The 12,274-nt window shown below is 43.0% G+C and overlaps 1 protein-coding gene across 1 annotated transcript in view; it reads right to left on the minus strand.

The window, feature by feature from the left end:
• FHDC1 (FH2 domain containing 1) overlaps window positions 1-12,274 on the minus strand; it is a 32,089-nt gene that overhangs the window by 18,763 nt on the left and 1,052 nt on the right. The window contains exons 2-3 of the mRNA XM_032187103.1: window positions 6,145-6,206; window positions 5,464-5,566 (exon numbers count right to left, since the gene is read on the minus strand). Of these exons, the coding sequence (XP_032042994.1) occupies window positions 5,464-5,566; window positions 6,145-6,206 (165 nt within the window). The remainder of the gene's footprint in view (window positions 1-5,463; window positions 5,567-6,144; window positions 6,207-12,274) is intronic.

The raw sequence follows: 12,274 nt of genomic DNA on the forward strand, positions 1-12,274 counted from the left end.
ACTACGGGCACTGTCAACAATGGTTGCTATTAATCATGTGAGAAGATACAATAGATAGGTTTATAATTAGTCTGAGAACACAAAAGAGCTTAAAAAAATGTGGTTTATTTTAAAATCACAATGAATAACTCAAACATTTCCAGCCTTGACCTCCTCTCTCCAAGCATAACAAAATCTTTTCCACAACCGCATGTAACAAGACACAGCAGTGTAATGCATACACGCAAGACAGCAGAATTGTATTGTATGCTCAGTTCTGTATTACTCAAATTGGGCACAGAGTTACTAATTTCATTTTTTCATCATATTTGTATATGGGATATGCATTTGCACTGTCCATGCATGCCCATGCACACTACATCAGATTTTAGATACTGGAGGTTCTCACATAAATAATTTGCTTCAGTTATGAAACACGGAAAGCCTGATCTTTTATTTGATTTGTGAACACTTGGACTAATTATGACTACTGCAAATATCATTCCTTACAGATAGGAGAGCTACTGCATTCCTGCCACTCAACTTCTCAGACATTTCTTGGTTACCAGAAGTACTTACTTACAACTTCTGGGATTTTACTGGGGCGTAGAACAGATATGCTGCACTCCTAAATAGAAATCCAAGATCTCTGAAGAAGGGTATACATCAGTACACCACTCATCCTCAAATATATGTCTCTAACTAAGTGCTTTCCCACGTGCCAATCAGCTAAGTCAAATATTCCCCATATTACAAATAAATAAGTAAAGACAAGTGCAACAGTCCTGAGGAGTAAACATCTCTCTGTTGTTTGTGTATGTGGTGGGTTTTTTGTTTGTTTGTTTTTAAATATTTCCATAACATTGGAAACACTCAGGGCACTAGAGAACAACACAACTGAAAAACACCAAATCACGAGGGCGTATGGGAAAGCAGCTAATGTATTAGGTGGTGAGATACCATGGGGCACATGCTTGGGTAGTGGCAAACCTCTATCAGCTAATGGTAAACAGAAAAGGAGAAAAACCCGTAGCTAATGTAAGGGGTGAAAAAAAGGAAGCAGAAGACGAAAGCCCTGAAGGATGGTCAGCCGTACAGAGTGCTGACTGAAGGAAGGAGGGGACAGTTGCTATACAAACATGGTTTGCGAAGGGTAGAGCTGATAGACAGAAACAATTCCAGTAAAGCAGGTGACAGATGACTAGGGTTTTAAAACAGCAGAAGAGCAAAGGACGGGCTTGAGAGATTGTGAAGGAAGACATTGTGTTGATAACCTGGGCGTGCATGTGTGTGGGTGCACTGATTAGTAGTATGATACGCTCTCTTCTGTATATATTTAAAAAACAAATTCTAGCTATTCTAGCTCATTAAAAACTGGACTCTCACCACTTCTACCAGTCGGGGCCTGCTGAACAGCGCGACGATGTGCACATACAAGCAGCTAAAAGCTTCTCTGTTTTGGACAGGAACAACAAGTAACAGTTGTCAGCTGTTTTAACAGGACGCAGTTAAGAAACTTAGCTAGGAATCGGTTCAGAAGTGATGAATCAGAGAAGGCCATTGCTTCAGTCACAACAAAGGCTCCTTGGAAATCAACATGAGCTGCAAGAGGGGTTAAGCAAAGGAGAATCCAAATAGGCATTTCTTCCTCTTACAGAGCTGCTAATCACCATAAGGCACCTTCCAATAAGGCTTATTCAGTCAGAGAACCTATCCTACCTGTTAACGGATTTAGAAATGTTTAGACCTTCTCCTGTTCCTTTTTTTTCTTTTTTTAAATCCACGCTACTGTGGCTACTCTGGTGCCACTCACAGCCCTGAACTGTTGAGTGAAACACTGCAGCAAGCTGTGGGTTTGCCAGTTTCAAGAACTTGTCAAGTTTTTCAAATTAAACATTTGAGAATACCTAAACATTTTCAGTGTGACAAGAAGCCTTCACAGCAGTGCCAATATTTCAACAATGGTCTTATTCACATCGGAAAAAAAACATCCAGCAAAGAGACAGTACTTGCCATTTACACGCAACAATCCCAACAGCTTTCATAGCTGGAAGAAAAGCTAGAAAATTACTAGTACTGACACCTATTTCTGCATGTAGAGTTGACACAATACAGCAACGCAAAAAGAATAATCCTAAAGACAGCAGATGGTAAATTATTTGTTAGCCTGAGTCTTCAGCTTCCGTTCCCAAAAAGCTGTTCCATCTCAAAGATGCTGGAATGCCTCTCAGATGTCTGAGATAATACGGACTGAAACGGTGTAAAATGTGTTGCACACGTCAAAGCAGTGACTAGGAGAATGCTGAGGTAATGTGACTATATACCATAACACTTCTAGATAAGATTAGAGTATAAAGCCAGTGTTTATCCACACCAGATAAACTGTAAAGGTTGTTGGTCATAATGAAGGAGTGAGGCGGTCCAGAGTTGCCCTTCCTACAGCTGTGACCAGTAATGGTGTTCCTCCCACCCTGCTTTCATTTTGACAGACTAAAGGTTTATGGTACCATATAAAAGAAAGAAGAAGACATCTCCAAACACGCAGCTATCAGGGCGGAGTATATGCCCGGCACAGGGTGCTTGGACCTCATTCTAACTTGCAAGACAACTGTGCTACTGGGAAATGTAACTGCAAATAGCTGAGCTGCTGAAATGAAGGACATACAAAGGGGGAACTGCAAAAGGACAGCCAAGACAGAACACGTAACTAAACAACAACTAACTTTGTAGGAGCTGACTGCCTAGGTCTCCGCTCAGGGCAATTCTCAACCCCTACAACAACAAAACTGGTCTTTAAAAGGATGGGAAGTATCCAAGGGTAATCCCAGAGATAGCTTGCTGAGAACACGTGCAACATTCTCCAGGGACATGACAGCAGTAGGATGACATGATGATGACACCTTGCCAAAGCTATGTCACGTGCTATGACCACTAGATCAAAAAACAATTAGGGACTATTAAACTAAACAGGGAACACCAGAAGAAATAGCACCCCTTCATCTGATATCTCCAGTGACTTCAGATGATTTGTATGTTTGTATGGTTCTGATGCCTTCCCCTTAGTAAACCATGAATCCGTATTTCAGGAGGCAACTATTCAAGACTAGGAGGCAGATGATAAACTAACAAAAAAGAATAGGGCATACAAAGAGAAAAATTAATATACATTTAGAAAAAAAAAAAAAAAGCGCTGAGAAAGACAAACAACAAAATCTCTAAGGTTTCTAAAGAGATGGATTTTCTTTACTGCACTAATATTCTAGGAGCCACAAGTAGCAAACGAGTTATTGGACTCACTCACTCTTTGAGCACTTGAAGAATGAGGACGTGAAGGCACTGAAACACTCTTCCATTACGGCAGCACCAACACACACACTTAACATATTCTCCCTGTCCCACCCCAGCTATAGCTGTGGTACTGTACAGAGCTTCCCATTCCCAGGAAGCAGTGAAAGCTCCAAGAAATGAAACAATTACAGGGAGAACAACAATGGGGAGAGGGGGTCTTTCCTTTTCCTGACCATGAGTAAAGAGATCTCTGAAGCATGGAATTCATTAAATAAAATACAAGTATTTTCACACCGAGAACAAGCTTCTTCTCTGCCTTCCCTTGGGAACAACAACAAATCTAACATCTGATGCCCCATAATTTCTAATAGTGCTCTACATCACAGAATCTCTTCCATTAATTTCTGAAGCGGCTCCTTAAAAGCACTTCTTAAGTGTTATGGTCCCGCTATCTTGATGGGTAGGCCTGTTGTCAAATCACCGAGTTGGAAATAAACAAACCTCTCAACCCTGAGCAGCACCAACTGGATCTATCTACAACGTGGCTAGCTGAGTACTGAGGACCATCTCCTGGGGATTCGGAAACCACGCGCTGCCTACCAATAGTTAGCAGGAGGATGCATTTTTACTACTGTCATGCTCCAAAAGACAAAATTCAGCAATGCACATTAGACTTCTAGTGGAATTACAACACTTAAATCACACAGCAGTACACCCTTTGAAACATTTTCAACTTGTGTTAAAATAAAAACCAAGATCTAAACCAGAAAGAGCAAAAGAAGAAAAAATACCTTTCTCTCAGCTTACTGCACTCAATATGCACAGTTACCTAGGAGTCACTTAAACTCCACCGTTTTCTCTGCCTGCCCAGAGAGATAAATCCCAGAAAGTTAAATTTTGTTTAAATATAGAAATGTGCACTGGAATTCAAAAAAGGGGGAAGGGGAAACAGTTTGAGCCGCCAGAACTATTTCAGAACTATTTTCACCGCTTTTTCTCATATTACACATTTAAACTTGCTGATATCATCTAACTCTAAAAAAAATAATAATAAATTAACACCACTTTTTTTAAACAAGATTCCCTGCAAAAGAAGCTCAATTTAGGGTTGAATAGTCAACAGAAAAATAATGTGTTTTGCTAGTGACTGGATCTGAGATCTGCTGCTGCACAGAGGAAACAAAGTGCTTGGACAGCATGACCTTGAAGTGGTAAAGCACGTGAGGTGAGGCTGATCTCTATGTGGATGTTAACTAGCAATTTCCTGAGTTTCAGCCATCACCTTGATGTGAAACACTCAAGCAATTCCAATGGTAATTCTGTCAAGTTTGTGTTACACATTTCTCTCAAGTATGTACTAATGGGTCAGTACAAATACAAGAGCAGACAGGGAACTGTGCATCATTAAGCAGGGCTCCAGGTCAGTTGATGAAGCTTCACCTCCTAAATCACCTGATTGGGTTTGAAGGGTGGGACCATGAAGGGAGAAAGCAGCACTTGCACATAGGTCATATCATGGGCACAGAAATGGAGCAGAAGGTGCTGCTGGCGATTATATTATCCTTCGGAGAACTGAACAACCTTAGCAAGTTGTACGGGTGCTGCACAGAGGAGCAGCCTTTCTGCCCTTTTTGGAACCTAATGACCTGGGCCAAGGCGCAAGCAGATCCCAGATGCACCAAGAAGGCAGCAAACCGTGAGGGATAAGAGAGCACCAGAGGATTGACGACACTCAGCTCCCAGGCACTGCAACAGGGAAGTACGAGGCAGGTGCCAAAGAAGTGAAATAATTTGTTTGCATTAGGATATACTTTGATTTGGAGTTTCCTGACCCGCAGTGCAGAGTTCTCTGCAATGCACATGGGACGGTTCCTTTCCTTGGTAGCGTGTTTATGCGACAAAAGCTCATAAGGGACATCAGAGATCAAAAATACCTTAGCAGTACTTTCTTTAAAAAGCACATTAAAGGTAGGTGAAGTTACCTGATGAGAAGGGAATCGCTGCAATCTCAATGCCACATGTAAAATGAAGATTAAACCTTTGCACTCAGGGATTTCCTATCCCCTGACCTAAGGATGGTTCTGGATCCCCACCAACACCCCTTTTTTATTTTTATTTTTTGACAGCCCTTCATGTTGGGATCCCAGACAGTAGAACTCCACAGAAAAATAAGCTCCATGTAAAACCATTATTTACCTCCTCTGCTTCTGGCAACAATTTAAGAAATTCATTCAGCAATTCAGAACCATAGGGCTCACTTCTTCCATGATAAATATCTTCAATGATGGATTCAGCAGACCTTGAAAAAACAATTGAGCATACACATTTCTAACACTTGTAGGTTGAATAGTTACAGAAATTGAAAAAAACATCACGCCTGTGTTACTGAAAGGAATTATAATGAGGTTATCCGTATCTGTGTCTGCAGCAATGTTATTCTAACATTAGTTTGAGTGATGCCTTTACTAAAAGGTAACATCAGGAGTGAATACAGATAGCATTGAAACAGCTTACTCAAAAACAAACAAACCCCCACCTCAGCTTTCTATTAATTCTTTATAACGAAGGGGGCCCAATGAAAAGCAGATCTCATGCAGTATTACATGAGATATAAGGGCTTCCTTGAACCGCACCTGAAAACTCACTTCAACTAACAGCAGCAAAATCTGAATGTTTGGGGATAAGTCATATTGGCTGTCAAAACTAAGCATTATTAAACAAATTATGAAGTGTAGTTACTTATGACTAGCTTGTATAGGACTGCAAACTCCATCAGAACAGAGCACAATATACCATACATTTGATGACAACTGAAATTCACTGTGAATTGCACATATCTGCAGCTTGCACTAGCAGCGTGGAAAAATCAAATCTTACTTTTTGAATTGCTTGAGAAATATCCCAATGTTCATACTCCGCTTTGCATCCAAAATGGAAACCTGAGAGAGAGAACAAGAGGGATTAATCTACTAATACATAAGAGAATAGTACATACTACAGATATCATTCTTAAACTGCTATAAACAGTTGTATGCACTTGCCACCAAACCACAAGCAAAATAAATAATTTCTAATCAAAGAACTAGTTTTTACCAGGGAAATGCACAGACCACCCACAACCCCTTTTCTCAAAGTGTAAAAACACAGCGACATTAACAGAAGGAAGGAATAAAGTTCTATTTCATTACAAAATGAAAACATTCTTCTTGCTTATTTGACAACACTGTATCTGTAAAATGTTGCTCAAGTAATACTTTGTGCTGAGTCTGGAGGCCCCACAGTTAGTTAGCAACACACTTCAAAATCAGTGTATTTCAGAGGTTACGCAGCAACTATGAGGAGGGGCTTTCTATAAGCAGAGGTCAACATGCAATACTGATTTCATTCAAGTGGACTAACAGCCACGCTGATCAAATGGAAAGATAAACCAGCCCATCTTGAATCAAAACCTGAGACAGGTGACATTTAAACCTGTTTCCTTGGTCTAGAATGAAAACAGAAACCCATAATAAATGGGTCTCCTCCCCTCACTGTACTTTAAAGATGATTTGCTAAGTCATCTTACATGTACAATTCTGGAGATTAAGCGAAAAGGTGTATTTTTCTTTTTCCCCTAGCTTTTTTTGCTTAATTTTAAATAGAAACATTAGTTCTTTTCATGCTGCTTTTTCTGACTGCAATGATGTACAACTGCAAACCTGAGATGTTAGCCACAGTTCTAGAGAATCTTGTCCTGAAGGTTAAAGTTTTACCACAGCTACTTTGGTGGCAACAGCTAGAAAATCAGGAGGTATACAAGGACAAGAGAATTGCTTCATGCTAATAGTGCCACAATAAATCAGCTCAGTACACACAGATGTTCAGGACTGCTGTTGGACTCACATGATGTTTGAGGTTTTGGCAAGTGGAAAGGTGTCTTGACCTCTGTGACAGCGTACGAATTAGAAGTGTATGTATATATAAATAAAAAGTTGGCACCGTCAAGAGATAGCCTGCAGTCAGCTGGTGATAGGGAAAATACAGGTATGGCTAACGTGCTATCCGCAGCGTACTACTGCATGCACATAGAAGACAGCCTCTTCATATGGTGAAAAAAAAGTGAATCAGATTCTAAAGTTTTGCAAAATCTGGGAATCTCCTCTCTCCTGAAACCAGTAAAGACCAGGAAACACAGGAAATATCAGAGTATCAGGTTTAATTAGATGACTACTAGCCTGAAACCCTTCATTTTTAGCATATGCAAAGATAAGAGGCCAGGCCATGGTTTATTCTCTCCTTATCTTAGGAGTTGAGAGGCCCCAACAGATCATTAAGGGAAAGCCCCTTAACATAGGACAGGTTCAGCTATCTCTTCTCCTGCACTATCTAATCTGTTTTCAAATGCAGGGACCTCTCACTGACCTCTCGCACTGCAGCTCCAGTCCCTAATTGCTCCGGTCACTGCGAATTCTCTGATCTCTCTCTACTGGTTTAAGTCAAGTAAGTTCTGCCATCGTGACATTAGCTTTTGGGTTGTTTTTTTTTTTTTAAGCATTTTCAAAGACAATCTCCAGTACACCTCATTTTCAGTCACAGTTGGTAACTATTACAATAAGACTGACCATCTCGTGGGTAAACTTTTGGTTTCCGTGGCACAATTCAGATGTACATTACAACCTCAGATAAAACTAGAGATTTTTTTAATGTCTGCACTTGAAGAAAAACAAGGGATGATAACATATAAAGCTGCATTTGCCTTATCAGCATGACATAATACAAATATCATAGTTGTTCTTCTTTTACGTACGGGGACCTTACATGCTTTTCGCTCTGACTGTACACTTTCTTGTTCAAGCACACCATCAAAAAGCGTGACTCAGTTTTTGGTCATTCCTTGTCTGGTGTCCTTTTTAAGATTATCAAAAGCGTTTGAAAAAGCTGTCATTACTTAACTACCTTCAAGGAGTTTCCAGACGCGAGTGTGAGGAGGAGAAAAGGGGCACCTGGCAGACACTCCATAAACACACCTCCCAGCTCTGCACAGAAGTACGGTACCTTCCACCTCCCATTCAGTAGTACCTGGCTGCATATCAGATTTAACAGCCTTAACATCTATTCCCAGTGTCTACTCCTCTTCCCCACTGAGCTTTCATTCAATTTGGTCCTTGCAGAAAGCTATCTGCATGATTTCCTCCCAGGCGCTTGCTTTTTACCCTTTAAGCACTACCCCAGCTTTTCATAAAGCCTGCTCCTCTCATCTCTTCACGCACACCTTCAGTACCGCTGCCAGCGCAGCGCATCCTGGATCTCTGCTCGCCACCTACAAAGACACCGAAGTGCTGTGTACCACTGACATTGGTTGACTGCTGGACTTGGGAAGCAAAGAACTGAGAACAGGCTCTCCCCGCTCACTGGGATCTTTCACACCAAAGAAAACCTCTTATGGTTCCTTATGATTTACTTCAGGTCCATTCAGGAGAGTTTTCTCTACTCTCATCTTCGACTCTCCTGACAGAGAACACTATTAAACGCCTGTTTACCTTACCGTGGAAATATTACAACCTGCTCAAATGCCTTGCACCACCTCAGCACCTGCACTTTGCCAGACATGCTTGCCAGCAAATGCAAACATCCCTGCCTCACACACCTGCCATCTCCCTTTCTTAATCAGTTCAATCCTTTACGAAGGACAGCTGGTCCACTCCCAAACCCACTGGTCACCACCATCATTTGCAAGCTGGTGTGCTTTTGAGATCTACAGCAGGAGCAGACCCTGGAGGGTAAGAACAGTGTCAGCTAACCAACATTAATCCACCACTGTTGGATTAATTCACTGTTTTAGATGCCGCTGTGTTAAGAGAAGGGGGAAATTAGCTTGTGAAGTTGTGATGATGGTAAGAGGAAATCTGCTCCTGAACTCTGAGACAAATTTTCAACCAACAGGAAAGATACAGAGGAGCATTTTGGGAGACACAAAAGACCTCATCTCAACCCCAGATTTGCAGTCACTGTGGGAAGGCAGCGGGAGTTTCTTGCCATGAGATGGTCAGTGAGGAGCAGGAACATGACAAGGTGAGTTTATGACAGACAAGCGAAACCAAAACATTGCATGGATTCCCTGGATGAGAATAACAGGTTTTCACACAGTGGGACATAGCTCATGAATTTCGGCAAGCACGGTCAGCCTGGCAGCACAGGCTCGGAGCCGGAGATTAGGAAGGACGCAGACCACATCCTGCTTCAGCTTCCAGTTCACTTTACAACCTGCTGAACACCAGGGTTGAATTCATCATTTGGGGCTCTGCTCCCTGGGTCACACGCAGTGCCTGAGGAAAGGGGCACTTCAGCAGGCCGGGCAGGCCAGGCAGCAGGGCCGCCCCCTCCATCTTGCCCGCCTGCCACACTCCTCGCCTGCTCCCTCCCCAAGGCTGGCACTCAGCTCATTGCTTTTTTGCTGGGTCTGTTCCCTGCTGGATTAACAGGCTGAATCAGCTCTCAGGAAGGTGGAATGAGTGCTAGAGCTAGTATAGGCAAAAGAGAGAGAGGGCACAGCCAGGAGAGGGGGAAGAGACATATGCTGTTTGCCCTTTCCACCTTCCTTCTCCTGTCACGAAGCCCTCGCACGGGCTCTGCGATTCACTGCACCCTTTCACAAGCCATCCAACTCCCTAAAATGACAGAAAACCACTCCCAATGATGCCAGTGCACACGTGAGGGGAAGGGGGGACGGGAACTGAGGAGGAAGCCAGGCCAGATCCCTCGGCCGGCCACACCACCTCCAAAGGACAGGGAAAGTAATTTGCAGTCAGTGTGTAAACTTTGCTCTGCACCCCCTGTTTTTAAGAGACTCAAATTACGCGCAACCATAGTGGCAAATTAAGCTCTTAGTTAAGGAAACATGCTAATTAATCTCCCTTAAGGGTTTGGTGAGGGCTTGTTTATGAAAAGGAAGGCATTTGCTGTAGGAGTGAGTCTCAAACCTCAAGAGACTTCAGTTATAATAATGATGTTTAGTACTGAGCCTCCAGAACAGGGATTCAATAACCTGAGCTGAGCTCCTAAATTGCATGCATATAGCACTGCAGAGCGAGGAATTAAAAGAGAACGCAGTTCTGTCAGCTCCTACAAGACAGAACTTTTGCCAACTGCCTCGTGATTTCATAATCGCGCTGTGCAGCAGGCATGAACACCCATCTCCACCAGTCTCTGGGGAGTGCCCTCAACACCGGCTGCAGGCAACCTTCAGAGCTCCTGCTGATGCCCCTGCACCGTGCAGAGGGGAGCACCTGAGCCCAAAGAACAGTCTGTGTCCATGCACAGGGGCGTCACTTTGGACAGATGCTGTTTTCCTCAGATTTGGACTAAGCAATTCTTGAATTTAGGCACTTGAAACTACCATGAAAATTTGCTGCTGACACACGGCGACAACTAGACTGATTCCACCACGCGAATTCGGAAGACGCAGAAGCCACAACACGGCCAGAACAGAACCGCAGCTCCCTCAGCCCTACTCCAACACTGTCTTCACAAGGCCACGGGGATGCCATGTGCCTGTCTGCTGCAGCGAACCGAGGATATTTGTCGCAACACTAGGGTGAGCAGCAGCTGCCAGCACTGATGATAGAGAGCACAAACACTGCCTGTGCCTCCGACCTCCATCCCTTGCTGCACAATGCCTACAGTAACGCCGAGCATGTGAGCTGTTGCGTCCCGTGCTTCCGCGCCTCCAGTGACACTCAGCTCGGCAGCATTATCCCCTTCCCTCCTTACTAAGCAGCCAGTACCGCAAAACCCATTAGCACACAAGAATTGCTCACCACTGTCTGACATGTTCTTGCAGCGTGCTTGACAAGGAAGTTGATCGTTTTGGCACCTAAGCAGCGTGATAAGCACAGAGAGGCAGGTCCTGGTCCCTCGCTGCCCGCCACCTGCAGAGGCAGTGGACAGGCATCGAGCTGCCAAGGACCACGGTATCAGCTCTGGATGTGTGCAGAAGAACATTAATTGTAATAGTGTGGGAGTTTGTTTCCCTCATTTTGCAGACCCATATTTTTAATCTCCAGCATTGCTCCCCAAGATGCCCCAAGTCTCAAGCTGTACATTTGGAGCACACTGGGGCTTCCCCTGCCCCAACTGCTGTACACTAGGGGCCACATTCAGTTTATGACATTTATCATCACATTTGCTACATCTAATTCTTCACCACATGGCACTCCTGGAAGGGAGCAGGTGCTTCGTAGGAAACACGTGAGGAAGGAGCTGTGCTCATCCACATGCAGCACAGGAAGTCTACTCACTGCAATCCTGATTCAAAGATGCACATAGCCCGAAAACAGCGCAGAGGTTAATCACTACCTCTGATGACAGCCTCAATTATTTCTTCCCGATGTCAGGGCTTCAGAGCCTGCAGTACTCATACCTGTTTTAAACCCCTGTTTATTCTGGGGTTTATTCCTCTTTATGCTATGTACAACATGAACACTATCGGTGCATCACTTTGTTCTTGCTGATATTTTATTTTGATCTCTTCCAACTTCTGAGAAACACCATCAGCTTTGAGTCCCTATTTTTTCACTAAAAACTGATACATAATCACATCTGTTAACCCTGTGCCCTCTGTGTTTTGTTTACAAGCTAACATGTAAACACACACAGCTGTGATTAAATCTGCACTTCTACCCCCCAATTACTTCACAGAAAGATCACTTGAGACAATTCAGCTCAGGCTTCAAAAAGAGGCTACCTCTAAGTCAGGACTGAAGAACTAGAAAAGTTACTTCTCAGTTTACTGGAGAGTGCACCTGGAAGTGCTTCGAGTATACCTCTCAGCACCAGAACAGAAATCTGTAACAACCTTCTGTTCGAGCTGAAAAATCAAGCAGGTTATTTCTGTGTCCAGAACAACCACGGTAGATGCAAAAAAAAAAAAAAAAAAAAAAAAAAAAAAAAAAAGCGTTCACCAGCAACATTTATGGAAGTTGAAACTTTAAAGTTATCTCAATTGAATAACAAATTCCCTTAACCAATG

This window comes from Aythya fuligula, chromosome 4 (assembly GCF_009819795.1).
Source record: "Aythya fuligula isolate bAytFul2 chromosome 4, bAytFul2.pri, whole genome shotgun sequence".
Lineage (NCBI taxonomy): Eukaryota > Metazoa > Chordata > Aves > Anseriformes > Anatidae > Aythya > Aythya fuligula.